The sequence below is a fragment of the Varanus komodoensis genome, unplaced genomic scaffold (assembly GCF_004798865.1).
Source record: "Varanus komodoensis strain SLA01 unplaced genomic scaffold, ASM479886v1 scaffold64, whole genome shotgun sequence".
In the NCBI taxonomy this organism is placed as follows: Eukaryota; Metazoa; Chordata; class Lepidosauria; order Squamata; family Varanidae; genus Varanus; species Varanus komodoensis.
This window is the reverse complement of record NW_025336273.1, coordinates 2,344,740-2,369,566: the sequence shown is the minus strand read 5'-3', so window position 1 is coordinate 2,369,566 and position 24,827 is coordinate 2,344,740. Positions and strand designations below refer to the sequence as shown.

Sequence of the window (24,827 nt, the reverse complement as noted above, 5' to 3'; positions counted from 1 at the left end):
CCGCGCCCGCCCCGCCCCTCCCCCCCCTCCCGCGCCCTGCCCCGGAGCCCCTTCCTCGGCCCCGATCCCCCCTGCGCCGCTTGCAGAGGCAGCCCCCTCGGAGTCGAGCCGCGCCGCCTCCTACCGCGCAGGGACCACGCGAGGAGGATGCCCGGGAAATGCCGGCCAGGCCGGCGCTCGTGGGCTCCGGGGCGGCCGCGGGCGGGAAGGGAAGGGAAGGGAAGGGCAGGCGCTCTGCGCTCGGTCGGGAGCTCCCTTTGCGAGCGTTTCTGGTGCGCGCAGGGCCCAGCTCGAGCTTTTCGGGAGGGCTTGCGGCCTGGGTTCGGCCCCGCTTTGGTGCCATGCCTGCACCGAGCCCTGGAGACAGGCTTCTTCCCTCCCAAACCGGAGGCTCATGCAAGGGTGGCCTTTGGGGAGCCCATATGCCTCAATCTCAGTTTCTCCACCTGTAAAATGGGCACACTGAGGACCTGCAAGACAGGCAAGGAGCACTGATGTTTGAGATTCCACTTCTGGCCATGCCGCTGGTATATGTCCTGCAAAAAGCGGTGTGGTTAGAGCAAGTATGACCCCAGGTTCAAGTATTATGGGAGAGGGAGAAAAATGTCTCCCTGCCTTCTCCACACCGTGCATTCTTTTAAGCACCGCTCGTGCCTCCCCTTCCTCGCCTTTTTTCTAAGCTGAGCAGTCCCAGTTGCTGTAGCTGCTCCTCGCCCTTAACCCTGCCGCAGCCCCGTTAATTTTTGCTGTCCTTCTCTGCACCTTTTCCTGCACCTCTTTCTCAGGTAAGGCAGCCAGAACTGAGCACGATGTTCTACGGATGCTCATACCAAAGATTTGTGTAAGGGAAGTAAGATCTTGGCAATTCTAGTTTCTTTTTTGCTGGAGCTGATCTGCGCACTGGGCCAAAATTGTCATCGAGCGGTTCCCCCTCCCCGATCCCTTGACTTGCTCTGTCACTGCCAACTCGGATCTCGTCAGTTTATTCTTGAAGTAGGATTTTTGGCCCCAGCATGTATTACTCATAGAAGGAAAAGGAGGCAGTCTTCAAATATGGGAGTTGCCTTCTGCTTCAGCAGGCCCTCTTGATCCATCCAAGTCCTGTATTGTCCACACAGGCTGGCAGCAACTCCAGTCCAGGGTCCCATGCAGGGGTCTGCCGTAACTTGAGATCACAGAGGTAGCACCTAGGAGTTGTGCTGCAAAGGAGGAGCTGGCCCTGTGAGCCAGGAGATGGGAACAGACTTGCCCTGTTACCCCGGGACTACAAGCAAGGGGAAGAAATGTCAGGGAAGTAAATTTTGGCTAAACTTGAAGAAACTTCCTAAGATTGCTCTGATACCGACTCGCTCAGGGGTTGGGTTCTCCTTTGCTGGACAGCCACCTGTCTGAGATGCGGTGGTTGTATGATTCCCGCTCTAAGCGATAGCTTGGCCCGGCTGGATTTACCGAAGGTGCAGCTCTGAGCATGTTTCAACAGAAAACAGGCCTAAAGCTTCCAACGTGCCCCAGCCAGCAAGTTGGGAGTTGTAGGCAAACGTAAGACGGCTCCCTTACTTAGTAAAGCTAGTCTTTTAAAAGCTGCTTCCTGATGCAAGCTCTTTGGACAAGTCACAGAACAAACACAGCTGCAAAACTCAGCAATAACTATTAAAACCTCAAAACAATCCAAACAGAAAACTTAGAGGCCCGGGTTGAGACATGCATTATTTAAAGAAGTGGCTGAATTAAAAAAAAAAGTGTTGCATACGTATGACCATCAAGATGAACGCTCAGGTGAGTCAATGGGGGTGGGGGTTTTATAACCAGGATACCATGAGGGAAAGAACCTCACCTGAGTGGTTACCTGCCTCACTTCACCTGGGGGAGCACTTGGAGCAGGATGCCCAAAGAGCTTACGGTATGAGGGGCACAAAGGAGAAATGGGGAGGTTTCAGGTTGTCCGGTCCGAGCTGTTTAGGGTTTTATTTATTTATTTATTTATTTAAAATATTTCTATGCCGCCCCCATCGCAACAAGCCAAGCTTGTTGAACTGGGCCCAGAAACAAACTGGGAGACAATGCAAAACACGTGTGAAAACACTGGAGCTTAATAACGGTACAGGGAAGAGGCAGAAAGTTTTGAATGTGCCGTAGTAAATGTTGAGTTTTGAGGAAAGGGTTGGGTGAAATGGGGAGAAGGCACCACACGGCATTTCTGCGAAGCAAAAGAGAGCAGCATCCACATCAAATCTGATTGCATACCTACTTGGTATACTAATACTGCCTCTTTCCTATTCGCATCCGTATTACCACACCCTGCCCGCATCATGAAGTTCTTCACAATTCAAGGAGTATTTGCACACCGATTCAAGTGAAAATATCCTTTATCTGCCAGCAGCGGAAAGCATGCCCGTGTTCTCCCCTCCTCTCATTTGCACAAATGTTTTCAGCAAATGCTAAAGAAATCCCAGTTCTGAAGGGAAAAGGCTCATTCCTCAGATATTTATTTAAACTATTTCCAAGGCTGCCCCTCTGGAATATTGCTATCTGCATAGCATACAATTAAGAAAGGGGCAATTACAAAATCTAAAGTGAAATGGACAGAGATCAAAGCAGCCATAAAAATAATGAAGCGCAGAATGCCAGCTTTACTCGTTGGAATGCCTTGGTGCGCGATGCCTTCGGCTAATGCAGACAAGGGCAAGCTTGTATGGATTGTACCACATACTCTAGCTATTGTGACACTGGGCAGAACAAGCTGTGTGTGGAGTCAACAACTTTGTGTGCCTATTCTGCTAATTCAGAGAGACTAGTGCTGGCTTACGATTCCTGGCTGCTGAGCCCAAACACGGCCAAGACCACTGCAGTGCCACAACTAAGACCACTGTCGGGAAGTCTCCATGGCAGCGCAAGAAGGATCACCAGGTTCACTCAGGAAAGACCCCTTTCGCCTTGAACCTGAGCAGTTTTACTGAAAGATCACCCAGGACCCCTGCAGTGACTTACGATGGCATGCTACCAGGTAGGGGTTCTCACCGCCACTACAAAACCGCAGCCCGCGGACAGACCCTTTTATAACCTGCTAGTCACGTACACCAATGCAGAGTGTTAAGTTTCCAGATAATTCTAGTCCAAGAGCATTCTGATTTCTCTGGGTATGACATAATGTTCTAAACCGATCACAAATACTGTTAACCATAGTATGGAAAACATGACTGATTGCTTTATTGCTGTCAATTGAGTAGACCTCTCTGCAGTCTGGATCCTGCTTAAACATGCAAATGTGTCTGATGGAAGAGCCATTCAAGAAATCTGGTTTGGCAACTACACTCAGAGAAACATAGAAATAGAGCGAGTCAGAAGGGGCCTCCCAGGCCATCTAGTCTGACCCCTGGCTCCAGCCGGCTCCGCTCACGACATGCCCACCATGTGTATGTCCAGGCTATCTTTGAACACCCGCACCAATGGGGCCTCAACCACCTCCTGGGGAAGCCCATTTCACACCCTCGAGGTCCCGACAGTCAGGAAGTGCATCCTGGCATCTAAATGTAACCTTGGTTCCCGCAGGGGCTTGCCTCTGTGGGACTCCATGCTTAGGTGGGTCCATTCAGAAATGGACACCATTGTTTCCATTCTGCAGCCGATGAGAACAGAGGTATTTCCTCACTAATCATGTCAGCCTCCAGCAGCTTCTCAGCCCAGTTAAGAATTCCATCTTCTTAGAGTAACAGCACCACTAAACAGTGACCTGGCTTGGGATTCTCTGCTTTCTGAGAAAGGGGTGCAGGTTCGATTTTTAACACAAAGGCACATATAAGCAACCTTTTTCTGCCAAGTTCCATCTGAATTTTCCCAACACCATCTCAGAACTACCTACCTATGTGTTGATAGATGGACTTGGGGAAAAAGATTTTCAGAGGAGCGGTGCAGTGATTGAGTGCAGTTGTGTGGCAGGAGGCGAGCCTTTTGCACCAGCTCTCAATGGTTTAGAGCTTCGTATGCAAGCGCCAACTACACCCAGAAACTGGTCGCCAGCCAGTGCAACTGTTTAAAGAGCTGGCAAGAGAGGATCTGCAAATTCAGCCCCAGTTGGTAACCAACCTGCCACACGTTGAACAAACAGATGTTTCTGGAAAGGTGTCAGTGGCGGCCCCACATGCAGGAGATTTTGGTGATCTTCAAGGCAGAGATTATTGGTATGGATACTGGTAGCCAGCTATTCTCTGTGCACGGGGGATCAGCAGATAGAAAGTCAACAGAGAGCCTCAAATCACAACACAGAACCCAGCTACAAAAGTACCTCAGCAGGAAGTATTTGAAATTATGATTTATAACACACACAGCCATGAATTGTAAATGTTAAGAATGGATTATTCGGCATTAAAACCCTGGAAGCCGAAAAGGCAACCTATGTTTTGTTTATTAAATGCTACCAAACAGAGCTGAAACTTCAAGTAGGTGGGCTTCATGCAAGGTTTCCCTCTGCTGTAGCCAAGCTGAAATAGCTGCTGCATAATGTTACTAAGTGTTTATATAACCTTTCTCAAAATTCCCTTTGAACTGGCAGATTTTGCATCTGGCCTAAACCTTCGGATGCATCTCTCTCTCCTACTGCATGGTGCATTTTCAACTTATTATTTAATATTTCGATTTGTTTAGGAGCTGAGACTCCAGTTTCCATACATGGTTTCTGTCATTGGACTTCCTATTGACTTAGTACCCTTCCTTTTCAAGAAATCACAGTTCTTTGCTCAATATTCACGGATTACACTCCCCCCACAAGTTTTTGCTCTTTAATATTTCTACCTTCTGAGTTATGTATCACTTTAAGTTGTGGCTAGTTTTTGGTGCTAGCCTATGTAAAACTGTGTGAAAAATAAAATTATATTGTCCAAAGAAACTAAACAGCTGGAGATAGCAAAAGTGGCACGCACTGAACTTGAAAAAACACATCTAATTATTAGCCAGTAAATCTCCAAATCGCTGGATGACCCCTGCAAAGTAGAATTATTACACCCAGTGGCAGCTTTAGAATATAGCAGGCCCCTGAACTAAAGCAAGTCAAAGCATCTTGCATTCTTTAACTGCATCCATTCATGTTGGATTCTCCAGCATGAAATAGTTCCCAATTATTATTCCATATGGCAAGCAGATCTAAGGTTTCTTCCCTGTGTGAGCTACATGGTAAGCTCTGTCTTCTGACTGAACCTTTTCCTACACGTTAAGCATTTATAGAGTTTCTCCCATCTGTGAGTTTTTGATGAGAGGCAAGGTTTCCTACATGCCAAGCATTTCTGACATTATTGTGTTGTAAGCCGCCCCGAGGCTTCGGCAAGGGGCGGCATAGAAATGTTATAATAGTAATAATAATAATAATAATAATAATAATAATAATAATTTCTCCTATGTGCTACTTGATGAACCGAGAAGTGTTTTCTGATTCAAGCTTCCTTCTGTACTCCAAACAGATTCTCCCCTCTGTCAATAATTTGATTAAAAGCAAGGTTTGTGTTTCTACTGATGCTTTTGCAGAGTTTTATGATTCCGCCAGTGTGAATTCGCAGATGAGAAATTAGACAGATCTCCTTAGTGAAGTTCTCTGCACGTTCTACTCAATGCTGAAGTTTCCTCCCTCTGTGCAGAAGTAGCGTGTGGGTTTTGGTTGGGGCTCTTCCCACAGTCTGAGCACTGCTAACTTTTCTCCACTGTGCAATTTCACTGATGAGAAAGCTACACTCAAAGCACTGGATACAGTTTCTCCCCTGGAAGCATTTTGCAAGTTGCTTTAAGGTTAAATTTAGAATTAGATATTTTCCTACCCACACAGCACCCCTTGTTTTCCTGTATTTTATCCATTTTTCTTCCACTGAAATGTTGTTGCCAAAAAACAAAGGATCAATTCTTCCTTCAGTTTTCCATCTTGATTTCCCCCTATTTTCACATCTCTTGTTTTCCTGACCTTCCACGTTGTCTGTCCTGATTTACCATTTCACACCTGTGGCTTTCTGGAACGAAGACAAGAAATGACTTTAATCCTGAGCTAGAAATGGAAGCTCTAATCATGGAATGACTTCAGTTACATATTGTTATAAAAAAGAGCCCTAAAGGCCAATGTGGAAAAAAGTTCTATACGTCAGACAGCCTCCGTTGAGTGTAAAAGCAATGGATTGGGGCTACAGAGTCCTGGGTTCAGCTTCTAGCTCACATGTGAACTTTACTGGATGTGCTGGGCCCAGTTGCTCTCTCTCCCTTAGCCCTCCCACCCACAGGATTGAGGGCAGGTAAGTGGACAGTCTGACACACGGTAGATCAAACTGTCTGAGGAGACAGTAGGATTCAAACATGGCGAGGAGAAAAGAGAAGAACCATCAATCAGTGGCAGATCTTCCCGGAGAACATTTTGTCGTTCATAAATCTATAAATCCTGAGTTTAAGCAGGTGCTTTGTGTGCCACGTCCAGACGATGCCACACTAGACAGGCCATGGATAGTCTGAAATGTTCATACCACAGTGAGACGAAGAGCTCATGGAGCCAGATATACTGCTGGAGACTCCCGGAATAGGTGTGACAAAGTTGTCAACCCATCTTTGGTTAGGGAAACTAAGTGCAAATACCCTGTATTCCAAGCACTGATATGGATTCTCTCCAGTGTGAATTCTTTGATGTGAAGTGAGATTCATCTTACTACCAAAGCTCTTCCCACACTCCAAGCATAGATATGGCTTCTTCCTTGCGTGGATTCTTTGGTGTCTACTTAGGCCTGTGCTCTGACTGAAGCTCTTTCCACAGTCAAAGCATTGATATGGTTTCTCCCCTCTGTGCATTCTTTGATGGGATGTGAGTTTTGCTGTCTGAATAAAGCTCTTTCCACACTCCACACACTGATAGGGTTTTTCCTCTCTGTGACTTCTTACATGATAAGTGAGACTTATCTTCTGGATGAAACTCTTTCCACATTCCAGGCATTGATATGGCTTCTCCCCTGTGTGAATTCTTCGATGTGAAGTGAGATTTATCTTACGACCAAAGCTCTTCCCACACTCCAAGCACAGATATGGCTTCTCCCTTGTGTGTATTCTCTGGTGTCTAGTGAGGTCTGTACTCTGACTGAAGCTTTTCCCACATTCGAAGCACTGATATGGTTTCTCCCCTGTGTGTGTTCTCTGATGTCTAGTGAGTCCCGTACTCTGGCTGAACCTTTTTCCACATTCAAAACATTGATATGGTTTCTCTCCAGTGTGCATTCTTCGATGGGATGTGAGCTTTGTCATTTGAACAAAACTCTTGCCACACTCTAAGCACTGATAGGGCGTTTCTCCTGTGTGGATTCTTACGTGGTAAGTAAGGCTTACTTTCTGGATGAAACTCTTTCCACACTCCAAGCACTGATATGGTTTCTCCCCTGTGTGAATTCTTTGATGGGATGTGAGTTTTGTCTTCCGAATGAAGCTCTTGCCACACTCTAGACACTTATATGGTTTTTCTCCTGTGTGGATTCTTACATGGTAAGTAAGGCTTATCTTCTGGATGAAACTTTTGCCACACTGCAAACACTGATATGGTTTCTCTCCTGCGTGAATTCTTTGATGTCTAGTGAGCTCCGCATTCTGACTGAAGCTCTTCCCACACTCCAAGCATTGATACGGTTTCTCTCCTGTATGATTTCTCTGATGGAAAGTGAGACTTGTCTTATGACTGAAGCTCCTTTCACATTCCAAACATTGATAGGGTTTCTCTCCTGTGTGGATTCTTTGATGAGAAGTAAGATTTATCTTCTGAGTGAAGCCTTTTCCACATTCCAAGCACTGATATGGTTTATTACCTGTGTGAATAGTTTGATGAGAAGCAAGGTTTATCTTATGACTGAACCTCTTTCCACATTCTGGACATTGATATGGCTTCTCCCCTGTGTGTGTTCTTTGATGGTAAGTGAGGCTTGTCTTATGACTGAAGCTCTTTCCACATTCCAAGCAATGATAGGGTTTCTCCCCAGTGTGAATTCTTTGATGGGAAGTGAGATTTATCTTCTGACTGAAGCTCTTTCCACACTCCAAACACTGATATGGTTTCTCCCCTGTGTGGGTTCTCTGATGAGAAGAAAGCTTTGTCTTCTGACTAAAGCTCTTTCCACATTCCAAACATGTATATGGTTTCTCCCCAGGATGAATTTTGGAACGTGTTTTAAGGTTTGATTTACAGTTGAAAGATCTTTGAACAAGGCACCTCTTATTCTCCAGTCTTTTTCCTATTTTTTTTTCGGTTGCATCACAGTCTCTTCCCTGGAAATCAGAGGCTTTATTCCTCCACCCTTGCTTTCCTCCAGGTTTTCTTTTCCGCTGCCCTCTGTTTTTACATCTGTCTTTTTTCAGTGACATCCAAGACGCTTCTCTCTTCCTCTCCATTTCCCATCTGTCAGCCTCTGGAATGACAGAAGAAGGAAGAAAACGGAAAAGCCAGAGTCAGAAATGGAATGTCAACACACTGAATTACTTCAATTAATAATTGTGAGAACAGGAAGAATTCTAAAGACAGAGATTGGAAGTGGTGTGGTAAAGAGCAATAGATTGGGACTAGATCATCCCAGTTAAGTTCCTACTTCACACCTGAACCTTATGGGGTGTGGAGTCAGTTGCTCTCTTACCATGGCCTTCCTCACAGGATTGTTGTTGAAGAATTTTTTTTTCCTGATGACCAAACAACAAGCGTCAGTTACTTAGTGTTCTATCAGAGCAGCACAAGAAGGTCTAAAATATAAAATAAACATCTGTCAAGAAGGGCAGAATCGGTAAAGATAACCCTGGAGGCAGATGTGTTGACAGCGAGGGAAGAAGTCTAAGTCAAGATAACCATGTACAAAAGTAACGGAATGTTTCCTGCTATGACTTTTTCTGTTACTCCTCAATGAAAAAACACTAAAGGTGTAAATTTGCTGTACATGATGATTGTGGCGGCTGGTCCAGAGTGCAGATGGGCTCACTTTGTTTCGGTAGCACGCATCTAAAAGGTATGGAACAACCTGCTGGTTTTGCCTGCCTTTCCCACAGCCAGACAACAAACATGAGCGGAGCCGGCTGGAGCCGGGGGTCAGACTAGATGGTCCGGGAGACCCCCTTCTGACTCACTCTGTTTCTATGTTTCTATGTTATTTTGTCCTCAACATTGTGCACCCAAACAACTATTACTCCTCTGTGGATTTTTGTTTAACGAAAAGGCGGGATTACAGATGTTTTGATAAATAAAAGTGGATCAGTCCAGCTACACCAAAAAGAAGGGAGATGCTGAAATACCGCATGGAATTACACGCAGGCTGATCTTCAGGTACTGATTAAAAGCTCTGCCTCCCCCTAATCATGGCATTTGTCCTGCTGAGGTTTGGGGCACTTGTGCTGTCTGAAATGTTTCCAGGATGGCTGAACCCTGTATCTTGAAATTGCTCTCATTAAGGTGTACGATGTTTAGATTACTGTATAAAGAGATACATGCCACTGGGCAAGCAGGAGTCCAACAAGGCTTAAATAAATACAGGAAATGGGCCAAAAAACTGTGACGACCACTGACATCACATTTGTAAGCAGCCTTTCTCACCACCCAGGGAAGAGGGAGCCTTACCAAGAGAGGCCACGGTCCCACAGATCTCCTCCCAGATCTGCCTGTGCAGGGCTCTCTGGTCAGGATCCAGCAGGGCCCACTCCTCCTCGGTGAAGCACACAGCCACCTCCTCAAAGAGCACCAGGCCCTGGGTGGAAAACCAACATTTCATCCTCATAGCAAACAGAAAGTTATCTTTTGAATGGTGGTGCTGGAGGAGACGCCTGCAAGTCCCTTGGACCGCAAGGCAATCCAACCGGTCAGTCCTAGAGGAGATCAGCCCTGACTGCTCTTTAGAGGGCCAGATCCTGAAGATGAAGCTCAAATGCTTTGGCCACCTAATGAGAAGGAAGGACTCCCTGGAGGAGACCCTGATGCTGGCAACGATTGAGGGCAAAAGGAGAAGGGGGCGGCAGAGGACGAGGAGGCTGGATGGAGTCACTGGGGCGGTGGGTGTGAGCTTGGGTGGATTCTGAGGGATGGTGGACCACAGGAGAGCCTGGCTGTCCATGGGGTCGTGATGGGTTGGACACGACCTTGCAGCTAAACGAAAAAGCCCCCAGCACTGTCCCAAGGGTTGCTTACACTGAGGTGGGCGGGCATTTCATTGCATGACTAAGTGCCCAGGAGTGGCATTTCCAGCCGTCCTCGTGAGAGAGGAGGTGGGCACACGGTGGGGGTGACGTTGCCTTCCTCCAGGGTCCCGGGCAGCATCTCTCCCAAGGCCAGCGGCTGGGGAAGAGCAGAGGTGGAGTCCCAGGGCAGAGGCTCCACAAAAATCTCTCCTAGTATGCCTAGCTTTGCCAGGAGCGAGCAGAATGAGAGACCCTCATTCAGGCCCTCTGAAGGGAGCAGGCAACAGGGCTGCCAAGTCCTCTAGCCTCCTACCTGGTCTGCTAACCCTCCATCACAAAGAGGATGATGTGAGAGAGGACTTATTCTGGGTGGCATCATTCCAGCCCCTATGAGGGAGAAAGGCAGTTAGGAGCCAGGGGGAAATGCTTGTTTCCAAGATTAAAATGACAAACCTTCACACAGGTGGCAGGACTTAATCCCCACTGAACATTCTGAAGTAGTTTGCACGATGGAAAACCCATCATAGCTTATGTAATCGAGGTAGACTCTGGCATGTGCCAGTGGCCATTCAGAATATTCAGGTCGCAACCTAAACCAGGCCATGGGTTATTCCAGGATTAATTAAGCCAAAGTGATTGTCTGAACAACAGTAAACTGCCCAGGGTTCAGCTGAGCAAGTGTAAGAACACCTTTGTGTTAAAAGAGGTTCTGCCTTTCATTGGGTGCTTATTTGAACTGAGCAAAAAAGCCAATTGGGCTTCGGGCTGCAATCCAAATATGCAAAACCTTCAACTCTTAAATAATAAACACTTTTTTAGCTGAGGAAATGTAGGAGACAGTCAGATTTGCTCCCAGAAGTCTTGGTGGAAATAAAGCCACACTAGGACTTCCTGTGCATTCCAGAGAGGAAGGCCGAGGCGAAAACTACCTCTAGCGCACTCACAGTGTGTCCTTACCCTGCAAGGTGGCACCTCTGTCGCTCTCCTGCTCGGTCCCCTCTTGCTGGGAACCCCTTCCTTTGGCTGACGGAGCCTTCTTTGCCACAGGAAAAGCAGATACTGCTTCCACGAAAAGATTCTCTACCTGAACCAGAAGAAGGAGAGGAACGAGAAGGGTTAGAAAGGGAACAAGAGGCCAAACCTGGCAGGAAAGGGGTTGAGAGGTGGGCATGGGATGTCCTTCCTCAGAGGACTTCCAGAAGAAAGCTGGGTGCTCCATCGAGGCAGTTTGAGCATATGCCGTCTCACGTGTCCGACCCCCTGGAGATCTCAGGATGCAAGGCTCTCACCCGCAGCTCTTCCCGCTTCTTGTCCTCCTCCAGGCTCAGGAGGAACCCCTCTGCCAGGGCCACGGCCTGGGAACTGGTCTCCGCTCCACATTCCCTCACCCAGCTCGACATCTCCTGGGGCAGCATGGCGAGGAGCTGCTCCAGGACGACCAGGTCCATGACTGGATTTTGGGAATGCTGCTCCAGCTTCAGCCACTGACGGGCGAGATGACAGAGCCGGCTGTACAGCTTCCGGGGGCCTTCAGCCGCCTGGTAGCAGAGCTCCCAGAATTGCTGCCGCTGTCGCTCTGAAAGCGCCATGCCAGTGTCCACGATCTTCTTCCCCCTGGAGGCCCAGTTTTTGTTGCCACCGCCTGTCCTGGTGGCATCGGGGCCTCTTCCTGCTCCCCGGGTGGCCCGCTCTTGTCGGTCCATCTTGCAGCTGCAAGTCACAGAAATTCCGACCGAATTCCCTCGAAGCAAAGATCGCCTCACCACGCAGCGCTGTGGAAGGCCTGCAAAGCCTGGGGTGCTGACCTGTGAAGGAAGCGTTATATCGTCTGAGAAGAAGCAAAGTGCCGCCCTCCAGCTCCCGAGCAGGTCACATCCCAGGAGGAAAGAGGGGCGACGGCAACCATCCGAAGCAGCACTAGAGACACGGGCAGCGTCTTTCACCTGCGAGACAAGAAAGCTGCTCCTCGGCTTGAGACTGGAGCACAACCATCTCCTGATGCTACCGTGCCTCTCCTTCCAGCGATCCACCCACCCCAGCCCTGTCTGAACCCCCCGCCCAGTCTCCGTCCAAAGCACCCCCACAGCCCCCCTGCCATTTCCTTTAGCTTGTCTTGCACTCCATGTAATCACTGAACACGTTTGCGTAACATCTGCATGGTTTACACCAGGGGTCCTCAAACTTTTCCAACAGGAGGCCAGTGGAAGGGGCCCAGGGTGGGCCTGGGTCACCAAGGCGGTGCCGGGGGGGGGGGCGCTGGGGCGCACGTATGCATGCACATGCGGGGCAAAGGGCGGGGGGCGCGCGAGGCGAGGCAGCCACTTGCTCGAGCGGGGATTGTTTTCTCCAAGAGAGGCCAAAATGATCTCCCATGGTGAGGCGCCGGCTTGCTCACGCAGAGGTCGTTTTCTCCGAGCGAATCCAGTCTGATTTCCAAGTGAGCGAGCCGCGTGCCCGCACGCATGCGCGCATGGCGAGTGCAAAACCATCGGGGTGGGCCAGTTAACTGGGCATGGTGGGCCGGATTTGGCCCGCAAGCCGTAGTTTGAGGAGCCATGGTTTACACGATAAAACCATCAATGAACTTAAAACGACACATTATCCAATTCAATAATAAAACAACACTAGTGAAACATCTATCCCACAACAGGGATGCCAATCATACGGAAATCATACATTAGCATTAACAGATTGGACACATCTTAAAAATAGCAATTAAAATAGATTCATCAATTAAACACAACAACCTAAAATTAAGTTACAGTTAAAAGTATCAACAATACTCTGAGAATAAAAAAAGGCTTAGTCTGGCACTGAAATGCATACAAAGAAGATGCCTGGCGCACATCTCTGGGGAGCTGGTCCCACAGATGGGAGCCACAGCTGACAAGGCCCTACCCCAAGCTTCCTTTAAAGGCGGCTCCCGGAACAGGACCTCCTATGAAGAGCTTTGTGGCTGGGTAGGTTTATAAGAACAGAGACGTTCTTTTAGATATTCAGGTCCTAAACCATTTAGGGCCTTACACATTAAGACAAATCTAGGGTGTTATACATTAAGAATATATTAAGACTATTTGGGCCACAACCCACAAGCCAGCACAGAATTTGAACAGATGCTTCCCTTCCGCTGTGGCATCCCATCCTATCACTTCCTGGCAAATAGATGGGGTAGAAATGGAGGTAGTGACAGATTTCATTTTTCTGGGCTCCAGGATCACCGCAGACAGGGACTGCAGCCAAGAAATTAAAAGACGCTTGCTCCTGGGGAGGAAAGCTATGGCAAATCTAGACAGCATACTAAAAAGCAGAGGCATCACCCTGCCAACAAAAGTGCGTATAGTCAAGGCGATGGTTTTCCCAGTTGCAATGTACGGTTGTGAAAGCTGGACCATAAGGAAGGCTGAGCGCCGAAGAACTGAGGCCTTTGAATGGTGGTGCTGGCGGAGACTCCTGCGAGTCCCTTGGACCGCAAGGCGATCAAACCGGTCAGTCCTAGAGGAGATCAGCCCTGATTGCTCTTTAGAAGGCCAGATGCTGGAGATGAAGCTCAAATACTTTGGCCACCTAATGAGAAGGAAGGACTCCCTGGAGAAGAGCCTGATGCTGGGAACAATAGAGGGCAAAAGAAGGAGGGGACGGCAGAGGATGAGGTGGCTGGATGGGGTCACTGGGGCACTGGGTGTGGGCTTGGGTGGACTCCAGGGATGGTGGAGGACAGGAAGGCCTGGAGGAGTGTTGTCCATGGAGCCGTAATGGGTCGGACACAACTCAGCGGCTAAACACATTTCCCTTCCTTCACCAGCGATCCCTCTGCCCGAGAGAGGCATTTCCTCCCCCAGAACGACCACCCCCTGCCGCCAGCCCCCCAGCATCGGCGCACAGGCGTGGATCCCGCAACGCCGGAGCCTCCCTCCCTCGGCCCCCTTCTTCCCCCGAAGCGCGATTACTCGCTTTCACGCCCGTTCTGCAGCGCCCCGTTTTCGAGCCCGAGCCGCGGCCAAAGGAGGCCCAGAGGATGGGGACGGGGCACGGCCGCGCCCCCGCAGGGAGGCCGGGGGGCAGGGAGCCCCCGCCCCACGCCGATCCCCAGGGCGGCGCTGCCCCCCGCCCCACCGCGCCCCGCCGCGGGCAGCCCCCCGCCCCGCTGCCTCGGGCGCTGCAGCCCCGCCGGGCGGGGGGCGCTTGCGGGGCGTCGGGGCCGCCCCGAGGGTCCGCCGGCCCCACCGCCGCAGAGCCGCCGCCGGGGGGGGCTCAGCGCCCCCGCCGCCCCCCACCCAAAGAGGGGAGGGCGCACCTGATCCGGGGAGGCGGAAGGAGGGACGCCCAAGGCCGGGCCCCTCGCCCCGGAAGCGGAAGGTGGGGAGGGGGCTCGCCGGAGACCCCCGCGGCCTCCTCTCCGGCAGCCGGCTCCCTCCCTTCGCCCTTGCCGGGCCGTCCCGGGGGAGCCCCCGCCAGAAGCCCCCGCGCCCCCCGCCGCCTTTCGCATCCCGGGGCCGCGTCTGCCCGACTGGGGCGCCCGCGCTGCCGCGCTCCTGCTCTGCGACGCTCTTGCTGCGTTGCGCTCCTGTCCCGCTTTCTTCCTTTGCGCGGGTCCGAGGCGCCTCACCCGGCTCGATGTTATGTGCACAACCACCCTGCGAGGCAGGCCGGGCCGGGAGCCAGCGACTGCGCCCGAGTCTTCCGGGGCGCCCGGTCCTCCGTCCCTCCTCAGGCTGCTCCCTGGCGCTCGCCCCGCTCCACCGGGCCGTGCCCCTTCCTCTTGCTGCCCCCTCCTGCCCAGCCTCTGAATGCTTATTTTCATTTCATCGATGGTTCATTTTTACGAGCAAGCGCGCGAGAGAGAGAGATGCTGCACTTACACTATTATTGCGATTTTATATTATGTGAGCCGTCCTGAGCGCTTGTCAGAAGGACGGGATACAAATGTTTGTAATAATGATAAGAATGAGAATCGAGGTGGTTGGGGAATATGGAAAAATAGGAGCCCCTTTCAATGGAGTTTCGACAGATTTCAGAGGGTTAAAACAAAGCAGGGCACCCCATGGTTTCTTGACAGGGGCACATGCAGGCAGAAATGGTAAGCCAAACAGCTGCCGAGCCAAACCAAATGGCTCCCAATTGTGCAAGGAGGGAGAAATTGCTCAGCGGGGCTCCGTGGCTCCCGGGAAACTGCCTGGAGGACCGGGCTGGGGGGAGCCAACCAGGAACCCATGGCAGGCCTGAGCATCTGCCAGGCCACCGTGGGTTGCGTCAACCCTCCATGGTTGATCGCTGGGGTGGGCGGCTGGGACACTCCAGTCTTCTCTTGGCCAACTGGGGGGAAGAACTGTACCCACAAATCCGCCGCCACCTGCATTTCCCCTCTACAAAACATCCATTGGCCGAGTCTTCTCAGAGATTGGGATGCTGATGGTGAGCCTCCCCGGGAAAAGAGGCGTTTGCGAGCGTGGCTGCTTCCCTGACAGGAGACGGCGCGAGAGGCGCAACACACCAAGGCGTAAGAGCGGCCATGCTGGGCCAGACCAAAGGCCCATCCAGCGCACACAGTGGCAACCCAGCTGCCCCCAGGATCCCTCCAGCAGGGTGGGCGCAAGGCCCCCGCCTGCCCAGCCCCTCAGCAACTGGGGCACGCAGGCAGAGGCCGCCCCCCAGTCAAGCAGGGAGCACATGGCCAGCAAGGCCAGTGGCCACTGCATGCCTCCCTCATGCACGCTGTTGTTTAGTCGCAAACTCGTGTCCGTGGGGTCGTGACTCCATCGCGACCCCATGGACAACATTCCTCCAGGCTCTCCTGTCCTCCACCATCCCTTGGAGTCCTCCCAAGCTCACACCCACCGCCCCAGCGACTCCAGCCACCTCATCCTCTGCCTTTTAACGTTTATATTTTTAATTATAATTATTTAGCTAATTGTTGTAAGCCGCCCCGAGGCTTCGGCGAATGGGGCGGCATACAAATGTTTTAATAAATAAATAAACACATAAATACATAAAAAAATAAATCCCCTTCTCCTTTGGCCGTCAATTGCTCGCAGCATCAGGGTCCCTCATGCACTAGAAACTGGAAACGTGTGTGTGAGCCCTCAGTGACCTTGTCCCATCATCTTCTTTGGTAACAGCCACCACACACCACCCCTCCTGATCAACACAAATGTTTCTGGAACTTTTCTGTCCCCTTCACTCTGGCAAGCTTGCTCCAATCTTTCCTTTTCCTGTCCTAACAGTATTACGGACTAGGGTTTGCCTGGTCTCTCCCCGCACAGCCTCCTCATGCCCAGAACCCCAACCCAAATCACACCCACACAGGTAACCTGCCTGCATAGCTATACATTGAGCTAAGATTACATCCATATATGCCCGCCAGCCCCTTGAGATCTGTGGGAGAGGCCCTTCTCCGGGAACCCTCCGTGAAAGAAATTAGGAGGGTAGGTACTCGGAGGAGGGCTTTCTCTGAGGTGGCGCCCAATCTATGGAACGTGCTCCCCAGAGAGGTCTGCCTGGCGCCGTCGTCGTTTTTCGGCGCCAGGTGAAGACCTTTTTATTTAAGCGTCATTTTAATTGTTAACAATATTTGCTTATTTATCTGGCCAGGGCGACTTCTTTTATATTGTTATTTATTTTATATTGTTAATTTTATATTGTTATTTTTGTATTTTATTGTATTTTATTTTGTGTTGTGAGCCGCCCTGAGGCTTCAGCAAGGGGCGGCATAGAAATGTTTAAATAAATAAATAAATAAATAAATAAATAAATAAATAAATAAATAAGATACCGCATCACCATTGCTAAGCTGGAAAAGCCTGGGCCTGCAGCTGGATGGGCGACCAGATGTGAAACTGGGGCAAGGGCGGACTTGGTCTTATTCTACTCCTGTTCTGTTCTATCTGCAGCCCAGCTCTGCTCACTGCTTATTGAGTGTGTCTACATACATTTCCAGTGCACCACAATAGCAGGGCCAGCAAGGCGGGGGGAGGGCGGGCTGGGGTCCTGGCGGAAGCTGGAATTAAGGAGGGCTGGTGTGAACGGGCTAGTCCATCCACCCCTGAAAGACACCTAAACACTTGAAGTAATTATACAAATCACGGTGTTTATTGTTCTAAAGGAACTGCTCGTTTTGTTTTCGAAGTCAACCAAGCAAAAAGCGAATGTCCTCCATTTCTACCCATTCCCCCACCAAACAAATAGGTGGATGAAGTGCCCCTATGACAGACTTCCAAAGTCCATGGAATGTCAGCCCTTGTACTACCATTTTACTCAAGAATGGAAATGGCCTTCCCAGCCAGGTGCCCACCAGAGGGGTTGGCCTACAACTTCCAGCACCCTCTAGCCTGCAACATCATTGGGTAAGTCTGGCAAGGGGACACTGGGAATTGTAGGCCAACACAAGAAAATTTGCATTACAATGTGAATTACACGAATTCTTTGTATCTCCTAGTTTTGCTACTTGCCCATATGTATTCTACACAGAAACATGTATTTTTCGTCTTAAAATTTTCAAAAAATAAAATATTTATTAAAAAGATAGGTGTCTCAGGAACACTTGACTGAGAAAATTAACCCCATATTCTGTGAAGATGATCTCTAGGTGACTATTTCTCAAGATATAGTAATGTAAGAGAAAAAGTTAACAATGTTTAAGTTTGTCATGTTAGTTTCAGCACATAAATATGGCTCCATGTCTCCATTCATTTAGTGACTTGAGTAAGTGGGTGTTCCAATATGAAATACAAGTTACACTGTGACTGAATTTTATTCTATATTCCAGGCATTAATTTAATTTCTTTCACACGAGTTCTTTGATGTTATGTGAAGGTTTTCCTCAAATCAAAGTTCTTCTTTCGGTCTAAGTATTTATATGGTTTCTCCCCTGTGTGGGTTCTCTGATGGTAAGTGAGATGTGTCTTCTGACGGAAGCTCTTTCCACACTCCAAGCATGGATACGGTTTTTCTCCTGTGTGAATTCTTTGATGAGAAGTGAGATTTATCTTTTGGCTAAAGCTCTTTCCACAGTCCAAGCACTGATAGGGTTTCTCCCCTGTGTGGATTCTTTCATGTTTCTTAAGGTCTGTACCCTTAATGAAATTTTTTCCACACTCAAAACACTGATGCGTCTCCCCTGTGTGAATCCGTTGATGAGACGTGAGGTATGTTTTCTGACTGAAGCACTTTCCACACTCCAAGCACTGATGTGGTTTCTCCCCTGTATGATTTATTTGATGTTTAGTGAGACGTGTTTTCTGATAGAAGCTTTTCCCACACTCCAGGCACCTATATGGCTTTTCCCCCGTGTGAGTTCTTTGATGGTACATAAAACTTTCCCTCCAATGAAAGGTCTTTTCACACTGCAAACACTGATATGGTTTCTCCCCTGTGTGAATTATTTGATGTTTTGTGAGATGTGTCTTTTGGCAAAAGCTTTTCCCACACTCCAGGCAGCTGTATGGTTTTTCCCCCGTGTGAGTTCTTTGATGGTACATAAAACTTTCCCACCAATGAAAGCTCTTTCCGCACTGCAAGCACTGATAAGGTTTCTCCCCTGTGTGGGTTCTTTGATGAGTAGTGAGATTTTTTTTCTGATTGAAGCTTTTGCAACATACTAAGCACTGATAAGGTTTCTCCCCTGTGTGAGTTATTTGATGAGAAGTGAGATTTCTTTTCTGGTTGAAACTTTTGCCACATTGTAAGCACTGATAAGGTTTCTCCCCGGTGTGAGTTCTCTGATGAACAATGAGATGTGTCTTCTGACGGAAGCTCTTTCCGCATTCCAAACATTTAAATGGCTTCTCCCCTGTGTGAATTCTCTGGTGAGAAGTAAGGCCTGTACTCTCCCTGAAGCTTTTTCCACACTCGAAGCACTGATATGGTTTCTCTCCTGTGTGAATTCTTTGATGAGAACTGAGATGTATCTTCTGGCTGAAGCTCTTTCCACATTCCAAACATATGTACTGTTTCTTCCTTGCATGCATTTTGCAATGAGCATTAAGATTTGGTTTAGAATCAAAAACTTTCCAACAAAACCTACTGTTTTCCTGTGTTCTGTCCACTTTTTCTTCCACTGAGAGAACATCAGTATCACTGCCCTGAGAAGCAGGAGATTTATTCCCTCTCTTCTGATTTACGTCCGTCTTCCTCCACCGCCTTTCCCTATTTTTGCATGTATTTGTTTCTGGCGACATCCCACGTGATTCTCTCTTATTCTCCATTTCCCACCTGTCACCTTCTGGAACGAAGACAATAAATTAGCAAGGGAACTGCAGTTCATTCAACAAGTTTGATTAATTATTTTGACAAAAGACAGAACTAAAGACATCGATGGAAGGCTGTTCTTCCTGCAGCCTCCGTTGACTGCAATCAACCCACAGCTGGCACAGTGAAAAAGCAACGGACTGGAACTAGAGTATTCTGGGTGCAGCTCCTGAAGCAGACATGAACTTTACTTGGTGGTGGGGGACCAGCTCCTCTACCTCACCCTAGCCTTCCCCACAGGACTGTTGTGCACATAGGTCATTTTCAGACTGACATACCAAATACGATCCGCCTGCTAGAGCCGAAGGACGCACTTGCTAGAATCTATGCCAGACTCTGCTGCTTTTACAGCTTCACAGTGGTTGAGAGCACTAATTTATTTATTATTTATTTATTTATTAAAACATTTTTATGCCGCCCCATTCGCCGAAGCCTCGGGGCGGCTTACAACACATAAAAATTAAAATATATATATTAGAATAATAATAATTTAATATATACACACACACAAAATATAATAAAATATACAATATAAAATAAGCCGCCCTGGCCAGATAAAATTCAATAGTATTAACATTTAAAATGCTGCTTAAATAAAAAGGTCTTCGCCTGGCGCCGAAGAACAAATAACGACGGCGCCAGGCGGACCTCTCTGGGGAGCGCATTCCATAACTTAGGCGCCACTGCTGATCATTAATTAATTAATTAAGGCTGATCATTCACACTGACCCACAATTCATGTTTATATCATTCACTAATTAATAAATATGAGACAATGTCTTAAGGAGGAATGGGACAGTGAACTGGACCATTCCACTTTGCCTGATCAGTGGCTCCATCACCCAGAGGTCTGTACCTGAGATTTCAATGGATCTCAGATTATACCTTATGCAACAATAACTATTGTTCTTCCTTTACTAAACAGCACAGCACCCCTTAATAAGTGTTTCTCTAAGTTGGCCAAGTGTTGGAATTATAATTCTGCTAATGCTTCTTTCCATAATATGCTTTGGTTATGTCCAGGAGCTGCCTCTTTTTGGGAGAAAGCTGTAAAAAAGATAAACTTTGTACAGAACACTCTTCAATATTTCCTGATTCATGTATCCTTCTGAATTAGTATATGATTTACTGGTGGACCTACTGCAATAGATGAAGGAACTAACAACACTATCGACGCTTGAATGGAGAACATAAGGATAGCACGACTGAATGGATAAATATATAGATTTTTGGTCTGCCTTTTTGGCTATTCCTTTTTTAATTTGCTGAGATTCATAATAAAACTTTTAAAAATCACAAGCTAGATTCAACACAAGTAATGCCCTATTCACTAAAGGAAAACAAGCAGGTCAGGGAGAGTCAAAGGCAGAAGGCGTAAAGGAAGGCCAAATATGAGAGGGACTGGCTCCACAAAGGAAGGCAGAGCCTAGAGTTTACAACAGCTGTGTAGGGCTGAGACAACCTGATGGCAATAACAACAAAGCCCCTTTCCCCTATCTAACCAAGGAAACAAAGACAGCGTATTTTTCCTTACGGTCATACTCAGTATCATCTAGTGGAGCCTAAAAGTATTTAAAATCAATAAATACTGGAGATGGGCTAACACCCGCATTTGCAAAAAGATGCGCACGGTGGGCACGTCGTGAGCGGAGCTGGGGGTCAGGCTAGATGGCCCGGGAGGCCCCTTCTGACTCGCTCCGTTCCTATGTTACTGATATTCAGGGAAGAGGGAGCCTTACCAAGAGAGGCCACGATCCCACAATTCTCCTCCATGATCTGCCTGTGCAGGGCTCTCTGGTCAGGATCCAGCAGGGCCCACTCCTCCTCGGTGAAGCACACAGCCACCTCCTCAAAGAGCACCAGGCCCTGGGTGGAAAAACCAACGTTTCATCCTCATAGCAAGCAGAAAGGTTATTCACCAGCACTGTCCGGAGGGCTGCTTAAGCCGAGGCAGCTGGGCATTACACTGTCTGACTGAAGGGCTCAGGAGTGGCATGTGCAGCTTTCCTGCTGGAGCACAAGGTTATGAACTGGCTACTGGTCCTGGAGGAGGAAGCATGCCTCTCTTGTCCTGCTTCTGGGCCACACAAGAGTCCTCCAGTTAGCCAGTGCAGGAAACAAGCCCCAGGGAGGTGAGTGGAGGGCAGAGGCGCCGGGAGCACCTGTCCTGCCTGGCGAGCCTTTTCCCTACCTGGTTTCCTTCCACTCCATCGCAAAGAAGAAAAGGTTGCTGAGGGCCTCCTGCAGGTATCGTGCCACCCCCTTGTGAGAGAGAAAGAAGATGCGAAACCAGGAATGAATGCATGCCTTGGAGGTTACTTGTTTATTTATTTATTTGGAAAATTTATATGCCACCCCATTCCCAAAAGCCTCGGGGTGGCTTCCAAAACTTCAACCCCAACCTTTTTCCTGCCGAGGAACTCCAGGCAGCTCGCATAACACTCCTGCCGACCTCTCAATATTATCCTTCCAAAATTCTCCTCCTGCTTTCAATCTTATCTCCACAACAACACCCGTGTGAGGTAGGTGGGGCTGAGAGTCTGTGACCGGCCCAAGTTGGCTCCATGGCTGAGCCCAGCTTGCCTGAGTTCCAGTCCCGTCCTCTTAGCCACTGCACCACACTGGCTCCCAGTGTTATGGCGAGCTTTTATCCTTTAGTTGCACTAGAAATGCTATAGATCAATTACGTGAAATTGCGTCTCTCCCCAGTTAGACTCAGGTGCTGAAGGTGCTGTATAGGCTTCAAGTACTGAATCCCAATGTAGATTTTTAACTATGAAAAAGGCTGAACAAAAGTTTTTTTCCCCCAAGCCCCAAAGACTCATGAGAGAAGCACAAGCCAAGGGAGGGTTTCCTGCCTGCCCCCATCCCTAGAATTAATCCTTACCCTCCAAGGGGGCGCCTCCACCCCTCTCTTGCTTGATTTTGCCTTGCAGGGCATTCCAGCCAGTGTCCGATGTGGCTTTCTCTGCCACAGGGAAATCCAACCCAATTCTCGCACACAGATTCTCTACCTGAAACGGCAAAGAGGATTCAAAATATGCAGTGAAAAGGAAGATGAGAAAGGAAATGACACTGGCCAGCTCCTTGCAGGAAGGGGCTTGGGCACAGGACATCCCTCCTCAGATGATTTTCAGAAAAAGTCGGGCAATTCAAACAGTTTTGACATACTCCCTCCCACATACTTATGCTCTTAGTTCTCGCCTGACTCAATGCTCTCACCTGCTGCTTGTCCTGCTTCTTGTCCTCCTCCAGGCTCAGGAGGAACCCCTCTGCGAGGCCCACTGCCTGGGAACTGGTCTCCGCTCCACATTCTCTCACCCAGTTCGACATCTCCAGGGGCAGGATGGTGAGGAGCTGCTCCAGGATGACCAAGTCCACAATCTGATTTTTCGTGTGCTGGTCTGGCTTCAGCCACTGGTGGGAGAGATGGTGGAGCCAACTGCAGACCTCGCGGGGGCCCTGCGAAGCCCAGTAGCGGAGCTGCCTGAAGCACTGACGCCGTACATCGGCGCTGGCTAGAGATTCACCCAGAGTCTTCTGCTCAGTTCTTTCCCAGATTTCACTGCCAATCTTGCCAGCAGCTGGGCCTCTTCCTGCCTCAGGAGTAGCTGAATCTTGCTGGTCCATCTTCAGGTTGCACTCTACGGGAGAGTCCAGCAAGGCTTCCCTTCTGCTAATCTCTGGCTCAAAGCAAAAGCAGGCTTACCAAGTGTGCTGCCAAAAATCTAAAAAGCCAAGATTTTGATCAGTTAAACAACTGTCAGACAAAAAAGAATCTTGTGAACTCTGGAGAGAAGCCAGCTCATGTTGCAGAAGGACAGACGGGCCTACCAAACTCAAAAGTGAAAGTAGAAACTAGTGTTGAGGACATTTCTTAATCTAGGAGCTACAAACCAAAATGGCTTTCACTGATTTGAAAGTCAGAAGTTCCCCTCCCTCAAAGCAACCTCCTGCTCATGCCCTTGCACTGAACCCTGTCCATTCATCATCTAAAACCACACTATGACCCTTGCCATGACACATTCTGTCGCTGCCATATTTTAATGAATCTTTGCTGATTAATATTTTTAAAAGAATGCTTGCATTCAAAAACTTAAAGCCAGATGAAAAATCAATGTATTTATCAACTAGATTTACAAAGACACAAAACAAAAACTCTCTAATAAAGAACGCTTTTTACTTTAAGAATACCTCATCTTAATTAAACTTTTCTAAAAGCTAGCTAGTATGTATTCCAGATTTTCTGAGGCAGCATACATCTTCAGCAGATGGCAATGCTATTTCTGTCAAAGATAAGAGCTGCCTTTTTGTAAGACAGGAAAGTTCACACAGGGCAAGGTGCTGTTTCTGAGAAGTCTGCAGTCGCTCTGCCGCAGAGAAACTAAGAGGGCACTGGTTGCAGGTGTTTTTTTAAATTCACAATTTGCTTAATACCTCTTTTTCATTCCTGTTTAATTTGCCCACAACAATAATGATACCTCTAGTTCAGTCTATGCATCACTGCCAAATACTCCAACCCGCCTCAGCAACTTACAAATACTAAAGGCTTAACATAGCCTACGGCAGCATAACACAAACATTTAAAGCAAGGTAGAACAGCAGCACACGCAGGTCATCCAGAGAGCTCCTGCATCACGTTAATCACCCCTTTCAAACAGGATCCGCTTGGCTGCTTCTCTGGGCATCAAGAGCCGCGGTGCTGCCCCCGAAGGGCGCAGCCTCCGAAGCAGGGCCGGTCCTTTTGGCCCCCAGGATGGAAAATCCCCCGGCGGCTCCCCACACACCTCGCAGAAGCGCAGGAAAGGGCACGGAAAGACGGAGCTGCGGCACTTCCAGGGCACCCCCAGTCAGCTGCCTGGCAGGCCCGCCCCCCACAACTCATGGCAGGCCCGGCCCTGGGGCGGCATCGCGCCCGCCGCGTCGGCCCCCTCCGGGCCGCCCGCTGAGCCCCGGGCAGGAAGGCCGCGCGGGCGGCGGCGGCGGAGCGCGACTCGCGATGCGGGGCAGGCCGCGAACCGGCTCAAGGGAAGGGTCCCCGGCTCCTCCGCGGGGAGGCACGCGAGCGGCCGGGGGCCCGGGACGGACCCGCTGCAGCGGCCCCCCGACAGGAGGCGCCCCCCGCCGCGCCCCCAGGCGCCCCCCACCCAGCAGCCGAGGGGGTCGCACCTGATTCGGGGAAGACGGAAGGAGGAGGCCTAGAGGCGCCCCCGGAGAGACCCGCGCCCTTCGCCCCGGAAGCGGAAGGGGGCGGGGGCTTCGTGGGGAGACCCTGGCCTGCCCCTCTAGGCGCGCGGCTCGCTGCCATTAACCCTTGCCTTGCCGGGGCGAGCAAAGGCCGGGTCGCCTCGCAAAACCACCGAAGCAGTTGTCGCCTCGGCCGCGTTGCCGCTCCTGAGTGGCCCGCTTTATGTTATGCGTATAGGCGATCTCTGGAT

General features: G+C 49.4%; 2 protein-coding genes across 4 annotated transcripts; both read right to left on the bottom strand.

Annotated features, from left to right (window-relative positions):
* Positions 1-4,385: 4,385 nt before the first annotated feature.
* LOC123033630 (zinc finger protein 2 homolog) lies at positions 4,386-11,897 on the bottom strand. Its single transcript, XM_044450324.1, has 6 exons — positions 11,436-11,897; positions 11,104-11,230; positions 10,460-10,533; positions 9,593-9,719; positions 6,912-8,402; positions 4,386-6,743 (listed from the first exon to the last, which is right to left on the bottom strand). The coding sequence occupies exons 1-6, from the start codon at positions 11,847-11,849 to the stop codon at positions 6,454-6,456; spliced, it is 2,523 nt and encodes an 840-aa protein (XP_044306259.1). The 5' UTR covers positions 11,850-11,897; the 3' UTR covers positions 4,386-6,453.
* A 5,313-nt stretch (positions 11,898-17,210) lies between these two features.
* LOC123033631 (zinc finger protein 883-like) lies at positions 17,211-24,620 on the bottom strand. Of its 3 annotated transcripts, none has more exons than XM_044450326.1 (6): positions 24,559-24,620; positions 22,612-23,117; positions 22,277-22,403; positions 21,581-21,651; positions 21,129-21,255; positions 17,211-19,363 (listed from the first exon to the last, which is right to left on the bottom strand). In XM_044450326.1, the coding sequence occupies exons 2-6, from the start codon at positions 23,017-23,019 to the stop codon at positions 17,946-17,948; spliced, it is 2,151 nt and encodes a 716-aa protein (XP_044306261.1). In that variant the 5' UTR covers positions 23,020-23,117; positions 24,559-24,620; the 3' UTR covers positions 17,211-17,945. The 3 variants fall into 3 exon arrangements, with proteins under 3 accessions (XP_044306261.1, XP_044306262.1, XP_044306260.1); XM_044450327.1 differs by lacking the exon at positions 24,559-24,620 and adding an exon at positions 24,038-24,144 and having other exon boundaries at positions 17,211-19,360; XM_044450325.1 differs by lacking the exon at positions 24,559-24,620 and adding an exon at positions 24,038-24,143.
* Positions 24,621-24,827: the final 207 nt, after the last annotated feature.

Bases quoted from the DNA above. Each gene is read 5' to 3' on its own strand.
- LOC123033630 (XM_044450324.1), bottom strand. From the start codon at position 11,849: ATGGACCGACAAGAGCGGGCCACCCGGGGAGCAGGAAGAGGCCCCGAT. The intron at 9,720-10,459 runs GTAGGAGGCTAG...TTTTCCACCCAG, and splicing joins ATGGAGGGTTAGCAGACCAG to GGCCTGGTGCTCTTTGAGGA. The intron at 6,744-6,911 runs GTCTCACTTATC...GTCAGAGCACAG, and splicing joins GAGTTTCATCCAGAAGATAA to GCCTAAGTAGACACCAAAGA.
- LOC123033631 (XM_044450326.1), bottom strand. From the start codon at position 23,019: ATGGACCAGCAAGATTCAGCTACTCCTGAGGCAGGAAGAGGCCCAGCT. The intron at 21,652-22,276 runs GTAAGGATTAAT...CTCTCTCACAAG, and splicing joins TGGAGGCGCCCCCTTGGAGG to GGGGTGGCACGATACCTGCA. The intron at 19,364-21,128 runs GTAAGGCTCCCT...TCTTCGTTCCAG, and splicing joins TGGGATCGTGGCCTCTCTTG to AAGGTGACAGGTGGGAAATG.